This window comes from Leucoraja erinacea, chromosome 5, assembly GCF_028641065.1.
Source record: "Leucoraja erinacea ecotype New England chromosome 5, Leri_hhj_1, whole genome shotgun sequence".
NCBI lineage: Eukaryota > Metazoa > Chordata > Chondrichthyes > Rajiformes > Rajidae > Leucoraja > Leucoraja erinaceus.
This window is the reverse complement of record NC_073381.1, coordinates 42471150-42489071: the sequence shown is the minus strand read 5'-3', so window position 1 is coordinate 42489071 and position 17922 is coordinate 42471150. Positions and strand designations below refer to the sequence as shown.

General features: G+C 39.2%; 1 protein-coding gene across 1 annotated transcript in view; it reads left to right on the top strand.

The window, feature by feature from the left end:
• selenoi (selenoprotein I) overlaps nt 1-17536 on the top strand; it is a 41644-nt gene extending 24108 nt beyond the window's left edge. The window contains exons 4-10 of the mRNA XM_055635431.1: nt 433-507; nt 1331-1593; nt 5359-5467; nt 6465-6513; nt 7028-7208; nt 11635-11817; nt 14809-17536. Of these exons, the coding sequence (XP_055491406.1) occupies nt 433-507; nt 1331-1593; nt 5359-5467; nt 6465-6513; nt 7028-7208; nt 11635-11817; nt 14809-14874 (926 nt within the window). The 3' untranslated portion in view covers nt 14875-17536. The remainder of the gene's footprint in view (nt 1-432; nt 508-1330; nt 1594-5358; nt 5468-6464; nt 6514-7027; nt 7209-11634; nt 11818-14808) is intronic.
• The last annotated feature ends 386 nt before the right edge of the window (nt 17537-17922 follow it).

Genomic DNA, 17922 nt, shown 5'->3' with positions numbered 1-17922 from the left:
GCAGCCTCATTTCCCAGCTTTACTCGCTTAAATCATTAGTTTTATCTTGTAATTTGCAAGTTAAAAATAGAAATTAAGTACATTTAAATCATTACATACTTGTCTCACACTTGTGAAAAGAAAACAAGCAATTCTTTCAAAGGCTTTTGCTAATCTTCATATTAGAACTTTCTTCAGCATTCCGAAATGTGATTGCTTTATTTTCTGCCTTTTGAGTCGATGATGCCAGAAGCTGTATACCTTTGTAATGAGTGCAGCTTAGGGGTTGAGATCAACTCGGGTATTGTCCCTTATGCTTAATCAATTGAAGAGAGCTATTTGGTTTTTGGCAAAATGCAGAAAATGTTGTCCTGTAATATGCAGGAAATGTTTAAATAAGCTTTGTGCCTGATTTGGAGAATGACCCTCAATTTTATTATTTTTCTGTTGCAGGTGAAGGTTATCAGCACGTTCCAAGTTGGGTGTGGGTTCTCGCTGGTTTCCTAAACTTCACAGCATACACGCTAGGTGATATTGTTATGGTTGCTAATTTATCAATATTATGATATATAGACACAGAGCATGCTTGGAATGCTTTATTTGTGACTATTATCCTGCATTGTGCTCGTAACTAATTTCTCCACTCCATTATCTATTCTTTCTTTAAGTTCCTCTCCACTGATCTCACCCTGAATAAGTATGAGGCAGTCTGCATGGTTGCCTCTGGTGCTTTCATCTCCTCTAATGGTCCACAACATCAAATTTCCTGAGACAGACTTTCCTTTGGCACTTCTCTCTCTCCATTGTCTTTCTAAACTCCTCTTGTTCATGTGACTTTTTTCTCTCTCCTTCCCCCCCCCCTCCTCCCCAACAGCTGCTGACCACCCAACTTGATGATTTTATCTCGTCGGATTCAGTCTTGCACCAAGCTGGTTTGAATCTTAATTCTCCTCTGAAATCTGCACCATTTTTAAAAGTAATGAATTGAAAATTATGTGTAACATTGCCATGACTATTATCTTGGTGCTGACCCACGAGGGATGATTAATATCACAAATCATTAATTGTCACAGCTGATTGAGGAAATGTAAAATATTATTTTTAAGGAGCTTTGAAAATATACATTGTTTTGATAAATTTAAAGATACAAAGTGAATTGATGGAGTTGATATAGGTTAACCTAAGTCACACTGAATGGTAGAACTGGCTAGATGGGCTGAACAGCTTGCTCCTGTTCCTTAGAACTAAAATATCAAAAACTTCATTGAATGGCAGGTGACTTTTTATTCTAGTATGCCTGCGTTGGAATCTCTGTTCTATACAGTAAACATCTCCTCTTGATTTCTTGCAGATGGAGTTGATGGGAAGCAAGCTCGACGAACAAACTCCAGCACTCCCCTTGGAGAACTCTTTGACCACGGTTTGGACAGCTGGGCATGCATATTTTTTGTGGTCACTGTTTACTCCATCTTTGGACGTGGGGCGGCAGGTGTTAGTGTCTTCACGCTTTTCCTCATATTGTGGGTAGTATTGTTTTCCTTCATCCTATCACACTGGGAGAAATACAATACTGGAATTCTTTTCCTTCCTTGGGGATATGACCTGAGTCAAGTGGTAAGTGACTTTTAAAGTTAAAATTGTCATCATTTGTAGATCACCATGGTATTGTTATTGATTCATTACGGTCATGCATACTGACCTGCAATGAAAAAACTGTTTGGCGTGTTATCCTGGCAGATTATGCCATACATGAATGCAATACATAGTGCATAAGAGAAAGTGAAAAGATAACTAGGTAGATTGAAAGATTGGGAATACTTTGACATTGTAGTGATGCATTTAAGAGTTTCCACAAAATGGTGGGGAAGAAGCTATTCCTGAATGTGGTGGTGCATGCATTTAATCTTTTGTAGCTTCTGGTTGTTGGGAAAGGAAAGAGAAATGGACTTGAATGTGAATGGTCTGTGCTGCGTTCAAAATTCTCTGCAATTACTTGCAATCTTGGACAATGCATTTGCCATACCAAGCTGCAATGCATCCTGATAGGTTTTTTTCCACTATGCATACAATTGGTAAGAGTCATTGTGGATATGCTGAATTTCCTTGGTGTGCTTTCTTGGCTGCATTGTCAATGTGGTTGCACCAGATCAAATTGGTAATATGTACACCTAGGAACATGAATGTGAAGTTCTCAACTATTTCCAGTTCATCACCTTTAATGCACACTGGGATTTGTACAGTGTAACCCATTTCCTGAAGCCAATGACCAGCTCCCTTGTTTTACTAACTTTTGAGAAGAGGTTGTTTTCTTGACAGAATGCTACTTGGTGCTCTATCTCTTTCCTGTCCTAATCTTTACATCTGCTCATGATACCAAAAAAATGGCAGTAGTCTTGACAGTGTTGAAGATAGTCCTAGATCTCAATTAACCAATTAGCTGGGCACAAAATTGGTATGGAATTTGATGTAGTGAAGTATGAGGTATGTATCTGTGGAAGGCATAGGATATAGGAGATTGTAAAACAGTGGGATAATAATTGTAGATGAATGAGAGAATCTATGCGTAATGCTGCCATAAATCCTTGCAGGTAATAGGATATGTAGCTCAGGCAAAATTGATACGTGCCTTTATTGCCTAAGGCATTGAATGCAGCAGCAGTGAGACAATGCTAGATTATGTACAACATTAAAGCTATGGCTGGAACATTGTATGCATAGGGGTGACAATAGTTCTGCTGGGTACAAAATAGAATGACAATAATGTTGCTAGGGCTGAGGAATTACAATTGATAGACTGTGCATAAAACTGAGAGGCCTGGATGTGGTAAACAGGAAAATGTATTTATCTCAGTAACTAGGAAACAGAAAAGAATGTCTGTGGATGCAATGAAATGGTTGATGTACCTATTGAGTGTGCCGCGTCTTAACCTGAAACGCCCAGATACCTTGCAATTGCATATGGAAAAAATCGGTCTGTAGAGCATGCTATCCCCCTTGCGTTCAACTCTGGATTGCTTTTGACGATAAGAACACATTTGGACGCTCTTCATTAACTACAGCTCAGCCTCCAACATCATAATTCCAAATAAGCTTGTCCCCATGCTTCTAGACCTTGGTCTTCTCAAACTGGCTTCTGGACTTCCTGACTCAGTCAATTTGAATTTGTCGTAACATTTCCTCCATCCTTTCCCTCAATTCTGATGAAGCTCAGAGTTGTGTGCTCAGCCCCTGTACACCCAAGATTCTGGGGGTAAGTACAATAACTTGATGTTTAAGTTCACCAATGATGCCACTGCTGTCGGCAGGATCAACAACAGCGATGACACAGAGTGCAGGAAAGAGACCCTGGTGTCATGGTGTTGGGACAACTCAGCAAGATGAAAGAGTTGGTTGTTGACCTAAGGAAGTAAGGGGGTGAGCACAACTCTGTCCTCATCAACAGAGCTACTGGAGTGATGGTCAACAGCCTCATGTGCCTAGGCAGCCATATCACCAGCAACGTGTGTAGGAAAGAACTACAGATAGACACAAAAAGCTGGAGTAACTGAGCGGGACAGGCAGCATCCCTGGAGAGAAGGAATGGGTGACGTTTCGGGTCGACCCAGTCTTTCTCTCCAGAGATGCTGCCTGTCCCGCTGAGTTACTCCAGCATTTTGTGTTTTACCTTCAGACCTCACCGGCAACTTAACCTGGTCTCTTCACACTGGTGCAGCAATCAAGAAAGCACATCAGAATATTTATTTGGACGTCTGAAAAAATTCAGCATGTTCACGAGGAATCTCTCAAACTTGTACAGAAATGCTATTGAAAGTATTCTGATGGGATATTTCTCAGCCTGGTGTGGCAGCTGCTCTCCTGTTGACTAACTGAAGCTGCAGAGAAGCGTGAACACAGCCCAGTCCATCACAGTCTCGTCACTTCCTTCCATCCAGTCCATCTTCATGGTCATTGCATCAGAAAGGCCGGAAGTGTTGCCTTTTCTCTCTTCTACTTTCTGGGAGAAGATGCAGGATCTTGAAAACTTGGATGTCGAGAATATCTACTTTCCCATTGACATAGAAACATAGAAAATCGGTGCAGAAGTATGCCATTCGGCCCTTCGAGCCAGCACCGCCATTTAATATGATCATGGCTGATCATCCAAAATCAGTACCCCGTTCCTGCTTTCTCCTCGTATTCCTTGATTTCCGTTAGCCCTAAGATCTATATCTAACTCTCTCTTGAAAACATCCAGTGAATTGGCCGCCACTGCCTTCTGTGGCAGGGAATTCCACAGATTCACAACTCTCTGGGTGAAAACGTTTTTCCTCATCTCAGTCGTAAATGGCATACCCGTGGTTCTGGACTCCACCAACATTGGAACCATTTTTCCTGCATTTAGCCTGTCCAATCTCTTAAGAATGTTATATGTTACTATAACATCCCCTCTCACTCATCTACATTCCTGTGAATATAAGCCTAGTCAATCCATTCCTGTATGTCAGTGTCACCATCCCAGGAATTATCCTGGTGAATCTATGCTGCACTCCATCAATAGCAGGAAAGTCCTTCCTCAAATTAGGAGACAGATCCAAAACTGCACACAATACTTCAGGTGTGGTTTTACCAGGGCCATGTAGAACTGCAGTAGGTCCTCCTTGCTCCTATACTCAAATCCTCTCTCTATGGCCAACATACCATTTGCTTTCTTCACTGCCTGCTGTACCTGCATGCTTACTTTTAGTGACTGATGTACAAGGACACCCAAGTCTTGTTGTACCTCCCCACTTCCTAATCTGAGAACATTCAGATAATAATCTGCCTTCTTGTCACCAGAGTGGATAACCTCACATTTATCCACATTACACTGCATCTGCCCACTGGGCCAAAGCTTCTGAACCGACTCACAGGGTGTACCAATGAGCCCTTCTTCACCCACTGCACGGTCTGGTGACATGGCTGCTGTTGTGGCCCACGTTGTAGCCCCCAGGAACAGCGATTTCTTCAGGCCGCTGACTGCGACAGAATGTGCTCGGTCCAGCTGTGTCACCGGACCTTGAATATGGAATTTAATTGAACCCTGGTGTGTTTGACAAATTGATCTGAGTATTTAGATGAGCACCTCAAGAGCAGTAATTTATAGGACTATAAGCCAAGAGCTTGGAAATTGCCAGCGGATATGACAGGCGAACGACTGCCTTCAATCTTTTTTTTTAAATGCAGTTCTGATGTTGCTGCTTTCCTTCAGTAGGAAATATTAAATTGTTTACAGAATTTGTCTTTCCAAATGGTTAAGAATTACAACTACATTGTTTGTTAAATGAACAAGTGGTATCTCAAATTCATGTCAATTTCAAACAACATCAGAAAAAATCCTTTTCTCCTCTAATTACATTGCAGACCATTTCAATTGTTTACATTATAACTTCAATTGTTGGAGTCGAAGCTTGGTATGGACCCATTATCCTCAAGTTCCAGTACAGAGACCTCTTCACTACCATGATTTTGAGTATGTACCTTCATTTAATATGGTATTGTACACCTTGGTTTATAAAAAAAGGTTCTACTCATGGTGAACTACTGATTTCAGTTTGAGACATAGGATGAATGTTATTAACTTGTCCTATTAAACTGCATCGACCTGTATCACAAGTGGATTTAATGATTCCGATTTTTTTTTACCTTATCCCTTTTTTTTCTGGGAGCTTATGCCACGGGAAGTTATGAATCCAACCGTGCAAAGCAATTGATATTCCTGCTTCTGGCACAACAAATGATTGCACCATACAGTAGGATTTATTGGTTATGATTGTTTTGAGATTTAAATTTTAATGTGAAATATATGCTGCAAGGTTTAAGTTGGGATCGTAAAGCTATGTGACGGACAAAGAATACATGCAGCTAGAATTTATCAAAAGTTTAAATTCTCTAAATCTGGTTTGATCAAGCTATTTACTTTTTGGATCTTGGAAGTGCATTCTATAAGGGCCACGAACAATGTTTATTTGCCTGTTTGTTTCCCTTAATATGAAACTGCTGATTAAGGAACAAGGTTTAAGAATTTCAAACAGTTGATACAGAAAATAAGGCACGTACTGAGATATCTTTTCAATTGGACCACTTAGGCAGAATGTTAAAGTTGGATGATAGACTGTAGTCTGTGACTATTGGTCTGTGTCCACCTCATTGATTTTATAATTTTAGTTGTTGAGGTAATTGAAAATCCGGACACCGCATTTTTTGTGCATTATTTGACCTCAAAATAGTTGTGGACTGAAATCTGAAGATGATATGGACTCCAGGCTATTTTCATCAAGTTTTCAGCGATGTATTATGTAAAAAAATCTACATAATCTGTAGCTTAACATAAGAGCTTTGTTGTCATCCTGAGCTTTTTGCACGTGGAATTTGTTTTGAAGATTACAATGTACATTGGAATGAAAGTAAATGTCATTAGTTTAATTAATTTGTATTAATGCCTAACAATGGATTCATCTGTTTTGTAGGTTGTGCCTTTATCATCACATTTCCTGTGAGTTTGTACAATGTTTTCAAGTAAGTTGATTTATAATATTTTCCATTTTTGTAATAATTGTTAATTGCTTTCAAACTTTTCATTTCAAAAGCTGATTTTTGATACTTAGAATATCCTTACTGACTTATTCACTTAATTTCCACACACCATTTTCTTCCATCTCCATTTCAACTAAAGGGCTCTGATTCCTGCAGCTTTCAGCATTAGCTGTGAAGATGTTATTTTGTTGGATACTAATATAATGCTAATGTCGTCTGAGTAAGGCACCGTAAAAAGTACTTAAAGATGTGATCATATGCTAATTAAAAATGGTTTTGCAAATTTTATAAATGTTGGGAAACTTACTTGGCCAAATTTAACTAGTTTTTTTCCATTTAAAGTATTTCACTGACTTGGATATCTCTCTTGAACTAAATATTGAAGTATTGTGTGCTGCATTTCATGTTGGGGTGTATTATAGTAAATGTGCACTTCATAGATGACAGTTGTCAAAGTTGCACTGTTTTGATTTGCTCTATTTTCTTCAATTCCTAGGGCATATAGGTCTGGCACTCTGAAGCAGCATTCTTTTTATGAAGCTATGCTTCCATTCATTTCGCCACTAATGCTCTTTGGTATCTGCATGCTATGGGTCTGTACGTCACAATATGATGTTATAGAGAAACATCCAAGAATAATATATTTCTTGGTTGGGACAGCATTTTCTAATATTACGGTAAGTCCACTCCTGACAGATTATTTGTGAAATTTCTCAGTCTACATAGCGCCCTATCTATACCGACTGGTTTTAGTTTGAGGATCATCTATAATGCAAATTCTGTTCTCTACTGCAAACTTGTCAATCACTTTTTTGGCCTTGGCACTAACATGGACTATCCATTCACTGCATCTTGTAATTTCCTCCCTTCGTTCAGTCTCCAGTTTAGCCATGAGCTTGAATCTTGAGATACTAACCTTACAACATCCATTCTTATCTCCCAAAGATAATATTGACTCCTCGCATATTCTTTCATTCAAATTGACTTTCACTCAAATGTCTTGAATGACTTCTTACAAATTATTGCCCTAATTTGAATCTCTCCATCTATGTTGAAGTTCACATACATGCAGTTACCTCACAAACCTGCACCTGACGTTCCCCAAACTCCCTCTGTGCAACAGCACTATAACGGTTACTGATGAGTCATGGACTTCAAGCTTCATGGTGACAAAGGTAACTCAATCAAAGGTTCTGGTGTACACCTCTGGTATGATGTGATCATCCTCCAATGCTTTTCTTTCTCTCCACTAGTTGGGATCCTTCTGTTTGCATTATTATTTATCTTGGCCCCATGTTGCTTCCTTAGAAACATAGAAACATAGAAATTAGGTGCAGGAGTAGGCCATTCGGCCCTTCGAGCCTGCACCGCCATTCAATATGATCATGGCTGATCATCCAACTCAGTATCCTGTACCTGCCTTCTCTCCATACCCCCTGATCCCCTTAGCCACAAGGGCCACATCTAACTCCCTCTTAAATATAGCCAATGAACTGGCCTCAACTACCCTCTGTGGCAGAGAGTTCCAGAGATTCACCACTCTCTGCGTGAAAAAAGTTCTTCTCATCTCGGTTTTAAAGGATTTCCCCTTTATCCTTAAGCTGTGACCCCTTGTCCTGGACTTCCCTAACATCGGGAACAATCTTCCTGCATCTAGCCTGTCCAACCCCTTAAGAATTTTGTAAGTTTCTATAAGATCCCCTCTCAATCTTCTAAATTCTAGAGAGTATAAACCAAGTCTATCCAGTCTTTCTTCATAAGACAGTCCTGACATCCCAGGAATCAGTCTGGTGAACCGTCTCTGCACTCCCTCTATGGCAATAATGTCCTTCCTCAGATTTGGAGACCAAAACTGTACGCAATACTCCAGGTGTGGTCTCACCAAGACCCTGTACAACTGCAGTAGAACCTCTCTGCTCCTATACTCAAATCCTTTTGCAATGAAAGCTAACATACCATTCGCTTTCTTTACTGCCTGCTGCACCTGCATGCCTACCTTCAATGACTGGTGTACCATGACACCCAGGTCTCGCTGCATCTCCCCCTTTCCCAGTCGGCCACCATTTAGATAATAGTCTGCTTTCCTATTTTTGCCACCAAAATGGATAACCTCACATTTATCCACATTATACTGCATCTGCCAAACATTTGCCCACTCACCCAGCCTATCCAAATCACCCTGCAGTCTCCTAGCATCCTCCTCACAGCTAACACTGCCCCCCAGCTTAGTGTCATCCGCAAACTTGGAGATATTGCCTTCAATTCCCTCATCCAGATCATTAATATATATTGTAAATAGCTGGGGTCCCAGTACTGAGCCTTGGGGTACCCCACTAGTCACTGCCTGCCATTGTGAAAAGGACCCGTTTACTCCTACTCTTTGCTTCCTGTTTGCCAGCCAGTTCTCTATCCACATCAATACTGAACCCCCAATGCCTTGTGCTTTAAGTTTGTATACTAATTTCTTATGTGGGACCTTGTCGAAAGCCTTCTGGAAGTCCAGATACACCACATCCACTGGTTCTCCCCTATCCACGCTACTAGTTACATCCTCGAAAAATTCTATAAGATTCGTCAGACATGATTTACCTTTCGTAAATCCATGCTGACTTTGTCCAATGATTTCACCACTTTCCAAATGTGCTGCTATCCCATCTTTAATAACTGACTCTAGCAGTTTCCCCACTACCGATGTTAGACTAACTGGTCTGTAATTCCCCATTTTCTCTCTCCCTCCCTTCTTAAAAAGTGGGGTTACGTTTGCTACCCGCCAATCTTCAGGAACTACTCCAGAATCTAAAGAGTTTTGAAAGATTATTACTAATGCATCCACTATTTCTGGAGCTACTTCCTTAAGTACTCTGGGATGCAGCCTATCTGGCCCTGGGGATTTATCGGCCTTTAATCCATTCAATTTACCCAACACCACTTCCCGGCTAACCTGGATTTCACTCAATTCCTCCAACTCCTTTGACCCGCGGTCCCCTGCTATTTCCGGCAATTTATTTATGTCTTCCTTAGTGAAGACGGAACCAAAGTAGTTATTCAATTGGTCCGCCATATCCTTGTTCCCCATGATCAATTCCCCTGTTTCTGACTGCAAGGAACCTACATTTGTTTTAACTAATCTCTTTCTTTTCACATATCTATAAAAACTTTTGCAGCAGTCAGTTTTTATGTTCCCTGCCAGTTTTCTTTCATATTCTATTTTTCCTTTCCTAATTAAGCCCTTTGTCCTCCTCTGCTGGTCTTTGAATTTCTCCCAGTCCTCCGGTATGCTGCTTTTTCTGGCTAATTTGTACGCATCATCCTTCGCTTTGATACTATCCCTGATTTCCCTTGTTATCCATGGATGTACTACCTTCCCTGATTTATTCTTTTGCCAAACTGGGATGAACAATTTTTGTAGTTCATCCATGCAGTCTTTAAATGTCTTCCATTGCATATCCACCGTCAACCCTTTTAGAATTAATTGCCAGTCAATCTTGGCCAATTCACGTCTCATACCCTCAAAGTTACCTTTCTTTAAGTTCAGAACCATTGTTTCTGAATTAACAATGTCACTCTCCATCCTAATGAAGAACTCAACCATATTATGGTCACTCTTGCCCAAGGGGGCACGTACAACAAGATTGCTAACTAACCCTTCCTCATTACTCAATACCCAGTCTAAAATAGCCTGCTCTCTCGTTGGTTCCTCTACATGTTGATTTAGATAAATATCCCGCATACATTTCAAGAAATCCTCTTCCTCAGCACCCCTGCCAATTTGATTCACCCAATCTATATGTAGATTGAAGTCACCCATTATAACTGTTTTGCCTTTGTCGCACACATTTCTACGTTATTTCTTAGTTATAGCCTGTAGGAATTGTATAACTTTATACATGGAGCTAACTGTGCATCCTGGTCCATCGCACCACCATCATTAAGAGAAAGATAATACTACCGTTGTTATGGAGGATTTCAACATGCAGGTAGACTGGGTAAATCAGGTTGGTACTGGACCCCAAGAAAGGGAGTTTGTGGAGTGCCTCCATGATAGATTCTTGGAGCAGCTTGTACTGGAGCCTACCAGGGAGAAGGCAATTCTGGATTTAGTGTTGTGTAATGATTGTGGATGATCAGCCATGATCACATTAAATGGCAGCTCGAAGGGCCGAATGACCTACCTCTGAACCTATTGTCTATAATTCAGATTTTAATATCTGAGTAAAGTGTTGATTACTCGGTTGGGTTCTACTTCAAACTATATTCGTAGCCATATAGCTTCTCTGCTTCTCCTTGCCAGAGTCTGAGGCTGAACTAAACAGTTCTTGATTTTAGTGGCATTACTGATCTTGAAATGAGTTTTGGGCCACATCCAAGCAATTATCTGTCTATCTGTTTTAACTCTGTAACATTGTTTGCCTCTGACTGTGCCTGACCAGGCTGGCTTGGTGGGCTAGACTGATTATCGATAATTCAGCATTAGCTGACAATTTTTTTTAGTTGTCATAAATGTGATGCATGGCAATTGAAATTAAAAGACAACCATAATTATAACTGAATAGAAAATATTTGGCTCACAACATGAAGATAACCAACTGTTAATGTCACTGAGATGATTCATGTCACTGTTTTCTACTGCTACTGGATGTGACTGTTTTGAAATAACCCATAATCAAAAAAATATGTAATTTGGATTGTTGAAATGTTGGAGTTGGGAGTAGACCACGATCAATGTGGCATAATTTATTTGGAATTTAAAAAAAAATAGTTCCCAAATGTATCACTTTACATTTCTTGCAATGTTTAGAATGATTTAAAGCAGAAAATTAGTTTGTGCACTTTATTACAAAATGCCAGCATCACATTTGCTCTGGTGTATATGGAGTATTGAAACATTGTCTTTTGTTTCCAGTGACATTTAATTTATAGTATCTTAAGGTTGCATAAAGTTGATAAATATAGTTCTGAATATGTTGGCAAATTGGGCAAGTTGTGCACCAATTCTTATTATGCTGCAAATAGCTAATATTTTCCAGATAAGACCTGGCTTAAAATCTGTATTAAGAGTTTTTTTTAGTCAATGTGACTTAACTTACTTTCTTCTATTTGCAGTGCAAACTCATAGTTTGCCAAATGAGTAACACTCGCTGCCAGCCCCTCAGCTGCCTTCTCCTGCCTTTGGCTGTAGGTGTGATCTTTGTGATCTCTGGTGTTCTACAAGACAAAGAGTATTATCTTCTTATCATCTTGACCATAGTAATAACTGCTGCACACATTCATTATGGAGTATGTGTGGTGAGTACATTTCTTTTCTCAAATCATTGCTCTTATTATAATATGTGATGATCAGTAGCGTCAAGCTAATTCTTAAGAATGCAAAATGCTGGAGTAACTCAGCAGCCCTGACTGATCCATCAGTCAGAAGAACGTTTCTGCACCCAAAATCACCTATTCGTGTTCTCCAGGGATGCTGCTGAGTTACTCCAGCATTTTGTGTCCTCTTTTGTAAACCAGCATCTGCAGAAGCTTGTGTCTAATTCTTAAGAATAAATTGCAAACTTTCTGAATATTGAGTCTTTGCACCATTTTTATCTGAATCCCCAGCATTGTATTGTCTATGGGAGCTTAGAAAATGTTCTAGCCTGATCCAGTAGGATAGAATACAGGGCATTTTAGCAAATTAGATCCAAAATTGGCTTGATGTGAGGCAGAGTGTAGTGATCGAGGTGTACGAAAATGCGATTCGAATATGGACGTACGATTTTGTGTTGTTAAATACGGAGTTCAGTTCAGTCTGAAGAAGGGTCTTTTCCAGAAACGTCACCCATTCTTTCTCTCCAGAGTTGCTGCTTGTCCTGCTCCAGGTTTAAACAGAGCACTGTCAGTTTAACGCGTGGGAATTTAAACGAACCGCTGTGGGTTCTAAATGTAGTGATATTGGCTGGAGCACTATGGGCTTTACACATAGCGCTATGGCCACAGACTGTTCAGGAAAATTTTCGTATAACAATGAGTCTTTGGAATTCTGTTTCTCAGTGAAAGTTGAGCCATCGAATATTTTTCAGGCATTGGTAGAATTCTGGATAGGCCTAGTGGTGAAAGGTTACCAGTGGGATTGCAGTTACATTGGGATTGGCCTTGATGTTACAGAACAGTGTGTGGGCTCAAGGGCGAGAGAGGGAGGGGTGGAGATGAGAGGGAGAAAGAGGGAGGGAGGGATTAAGAGAGGGAGGGAGGAAAAAAGGAAGGAGAGAGAGGGAGGGTGGGAGGGAGGGAGAGGGGGAAAAGGGAGAGAGAGAGGGAGGCTTCCAAAATGGCTTCTACATCATCATCTGGTGCTAAAAGCAGGAAGCAGCCGTTCAAACAGCAGTATACAAAGGGATGGCAATGAATGCACTGTCGAGTAAGGTGCTTAGAAGACATGTCAATTGGTAGCAAAGTTATGCATTCTTGTACTCTTACATGAGTATGACCGCACATTTAAAAAAAAACATTTTTTTTTAAGCAAAATGGCACTGTGTAAAAATACTGATTTCCTCAGCAAAATACTGATTTTCAGGTACTAGAATACTGAAATGCTCTGACAAAACTTGGCAGCTCTGTATCTAAATGACTTGGATATGATGTAAGTGGACTGATTAATCAAGTTTGGTGATAGTATGGAGATTGATTGAGCAGTAAATACTGAAGAAAGTTGCTAAAGGATACAGGGGTATGGATCATTTAGAAAGTCAGGTAGAGTGGTGGCAAACAGTATTTAATCCAATAAAATGTGAGAATGCATTTTGGGATGTTGAGTAACAACAGGACAAATGGAGTAAATGGCCGGGATCTTGATGTTCTGAGGTTCTTTGGGGTGCAACTGCATGGATCCCAAAAAATGGTGATACAGGTGGATAGGCTAGTGAAGAAGGCATTTGGCATGACTGCCTTCAGAGGCTAAGACTGAGTATGAAAGTTAAGATGCCATGCTACAGCTGTACAAAGCGTTGGTCAGAACTTGGAGCATTGTGTGCAGTCCTGGTTGTCACAGTGGAGGGATGTGGTAGCAAAAGAGTGCAGAAGAGATTCACTAGACAAAATGGAGGTCTGTAGTTATAAGGAGAGATTGGATATACTGGCCTCATTCTCATTGGAACGTAGGAGGTTAAGGATAACCTTAGAGATTTATAAAATTGAGGGTCACAGGTCAATTGAATGAGAGAGGGATTTAATGGGAGGGGAGAGTCGCGTAAAAGAGATTTGACGGGTACGTTTTTCGGGAATGGGCTGCTAAAGGAGATGGTAGAAGTGAATACAATTGCAATGTTTAAAAGATAGGCATCGCAGTCAGCATGGATGAATTGGGCCAAAGGGCCCATTTCTGTGCTGTTCAACTGTATGACTCTATGACTACATAGAGTAATACAACATGGAAACAGCCCTTCAGCCCAACGTGTCCATAATGATCAAGATGACTAGTCCCAAATGTTCTCGTTGAGCCCATGTCTCTCTAAATCTTTCCTATCTCCTGCCCTCCTAGCCTGCCCAATCTCTCCCTACAGCTCAGCCCCTCAAGTCCTGACATCATCCTTGTAAATCCCAGCACTCTTTCCAGCTTAATAGCATGCTTCCTATAGCATGGTGACCAAATCTGAACGCAATACTCTAAATGCGGCCTCACCAACATTTTGTACAACTAACATAATACCCTGACTGAAGGTGGAAAAACAAGTTTTCTAAATAACCCAATACTCTGGGAAAAGACAATTAATTAAAAAAAAAAATGAGTGAGAACTTAATGAGAAGAAAGGGTAAGAGGTTTAGATGGGATTTTCACCAAGCCAATGGCTGAAATCAGGAACACTGCCTAAAGGGCAGGAACTCTCTTAGCACATTAAGTATCAAGACAATCTCCTGAATCACCAAAGCATAATAGGCTATAGAGGACGTGCTGGTAAATGGGCTCAGCACAGAGGTACATAGATGTGTCTTTCCTGGGGGTTGCCTGGCTCGGGCACCGCTCCTAAGAACCAGAGCGTGGACTGGTCTTTGCAAATGACGTCAAAACATGGCACCTCTTGCACACGGGCTCAGTGGACTATTTCTGTACACTTTGCTAATCGCGGGATTGTGCTTGGGTATGGCAATACTCTACTAGACTGTTTGTAAGAAAATCATCACCTTCTGCATTTGCACACGTAATAATAAAGCACAAATGAACCATTCAAACCATTGAGATGTTGGTTCAATGACTACAATTATATAAGTACTTGAGAATAGTGCTTTTTATTTTATCTTAAACAGGTAAATCAGCTGAGCAAACATTTTAACATATGCGCCTTCTCCTTGAAGAAACCAAGTACAGAATGACTAGAGGAGGAGCAGAAAATATGTTTACAGGCTTCTGAAGTATTGTAATGAATGGTCATTTCAGCAGCCTGTGAATGCTTTAGCCATCACTGCAAACTGTCTACCATCATCACTAGAAAACAGAAGAATCAGACTGTCCATTTATAAGTATTAAAATATTGTTTTATAAGTGATTTGCTGTTAATACAAGTGTAATAGTTCAATTAAGTATTTAAATAGACATTGAAAATGCACAAACAAAAATTGTGTGCAACTGACTAGCACTGGATTTTATTTTTGTGATGCTCACATTAAATGTGCTGTTGAAGTCTTTAATAAATAGATGGTAGCATGCATCCAAGAAAATATGAAAAACTTCAACAGATTTCTATTTTATAGATTCAGTCTGGGTCATGGGCATTACGATTATGTTTTTGTAAATTACTCATTGGAAGATCTGTATACCTATATTTCCTTAATACATGTTCTCAAAGACCATTCCATTTTTGCTTATAATGCTCATCAATGTTTTGTTTATTTATAGCTGACGAGCAAATCTGATAATGGAAATTGATGTTTTTTTTAAAGAGTATGAGAGGGTGGCATATTGGAAATTGTCAAAAGCCATAATTGAAGCATGTATTTGAAGATTTTTTGAATGAGTAAATTATAAAATTTACAAAGGGAATTGAATGAAAATGTACAATTGTTTTGAACATTGATAGTTCTCGGAAACCAATCAAAACCTTCTGTTTTCATTTTTCAAATATTCAGCTTTGTGATGGTGAATGCATGTTAATTTTCTGCTTTAATTTAGTTTATTTCATGGATTGTGCTTGAATGAAGAGTATACTAAAAGCCTTGGAGCAAAGTATACTTGGAAGGAATAAGCATGACTAACAGCAATTGTTTGTATAGATGCAAAAACAAACTATTTGTACCTAAACTGTGTTTAGGAAAGGCAATGAATACATTGTGTGGATTTTCACATTTTAGTCATTTCACTTCAGTGAGGGTTTGGTGGTATTTATGTCTAGATGGTCCTGCTTGATGGTGTAACAATTTGGTATGATGAATCCTTAATGTGAGCACAACTTAGCAAACACCTTTTTACATAGAGGTACTGTATTTCTTACTGGTGACACCATAATAAAATATGTCAACAATATTCACCTTCATCGGTGTAATTTCTGTTAAAAAAATGTATGGCAATGGAATTGTCAGGTCGGTCATTTACACACATTTTTTTGTCCGATTTAAAGCAATTCAACTAAAAAAATTAATTTACCAGAAAGATGAAACAATATTGATATCTTCCTCTGACATATTCCACTCTATGGCTTTAAGATTGCAGAGTGCATCTTTCATTTACATTTAGAAATTGTGTTGCACACTACAACCGTATAAACGTTTCCAAAAATATACAAAATAGACTTGTGATGATATTATTACATGCCTTAATTCTTTAGATTATTTATCAACCTGTGGTACAAAAGTGAGATAATTTGTGTACTGTGGAATAGTTGCACTTGTGTATTGTCTTTGTATATTATCGAGCTTTTCTTTCAGAAAAATCATGTTTTTTCATTTATAATTTCAACTGTAATTTGCACATGCTTATTTCTGTGTTGTGACATCTGTAGAACAGAGTTCATAACATTAAGCCTTGATGCAGTTTGATCACTGAAAATGAAATTATCGTAAGTAAATTTGTGTTCAGTAAGTCCATCCAAATTGTTGCCAAAATCATTTGGTTTTGGAACACCCTGGGTTAATAATTGGAGATGTTTGGAGTTCACGGGAATAACTTGACAGGTGAAAAAAGAATCCTATATTTATTGAATGTTTCAACAGTTAATATAAACACACTGCAGCTTTTATGTTTGAGCTTTCAGTCCATGTTTTGGACTTTATTCTCTTTTGCATTTGTGGAAAAGTTTATTGGATCTTTGGATCGACTTCTTCATTCAAACCAGGCCAGAAAGAGCAGTCTGGTTAGTCACAGTGTTCTGATCTAGTTTCAAGTTATGTTAGAAATTAACGCATGTGGATGTGTAATTACTAGGGACATTATTACACTTCATTGAGTCCACTGAGATTTAATTGTTCCATAATTAGTAATCCATAAAGTAGCCATGAACTTTATCTTTGTGTTTCCTTTGTACCATAGTAGACCTTTTGATTCATCAAGTTTATGCTTATTCTTGGCACAAATGCAAGACTTCCATTCTCCCTAGTCTTGTTTTCCTGCGATCAATTTTCTCTCTTATGCCCATGAATTCTTCGATTTTCTTTTGGATGTGGAGGAAACTTACATCGTCTCAGTGTGTATAAATACCAGAAAGACAGCATACAAGGTCAGAGTGAATTCCTGCTGCGCCATCTTTTGTTAAATTGCTTCAGCATTTATAAAGGGCATGCTTATTTATTTGATGTGATGTTGCTGCCTGCAGCCATGTACAATTAATAAAGAAGCAATGGGGAACCAAATAAAATTAAGTCCAAGATGGTGGCTATCAAGTCCAGTGAGTGGCTAAAAATCATTTAGTTTTAAGGATTCATGTGTGAATGGTTTTTGGAGTGGTGTAAATGTTCTTAAATAATTTCTAGTCGGCTTTCATTTTGTACAATCATCTGCAGTATATGGGTACCATTCTTTCATTAAACAAGAAATTGAACTGTTGTCCTGTGTGCTGGATAGATTTAATGAGTAAGGCAGCTGTTTAAGTATTGATTATAAGCAGTGCTCTATAATTCAGAAATTCAAGTTATTTTTTCTGATGGGGATGGGTTCTTGTGCATTCAAAATCTCTGGGCTTCAGTAGCGGAGAATGGTTTAATACAGACGTTGGGCAGCTCTTGGTCCATGATTTTTCAAAGTTTTTACATTAAATTCTCAAATTGTTATTTGCAAAAGAACCCAATTTATCTTCCTGACCCACATACTAAAAGTCCATTGGAGAAAGAAAATGGATTTCATTCCCCACACTTAACAGGTGTGACAAGCTTTTCCTGTCACCCCCCCCCCCTCTCCCAAGGTTTTGTGCATGGAATTATATTTTCACCTCT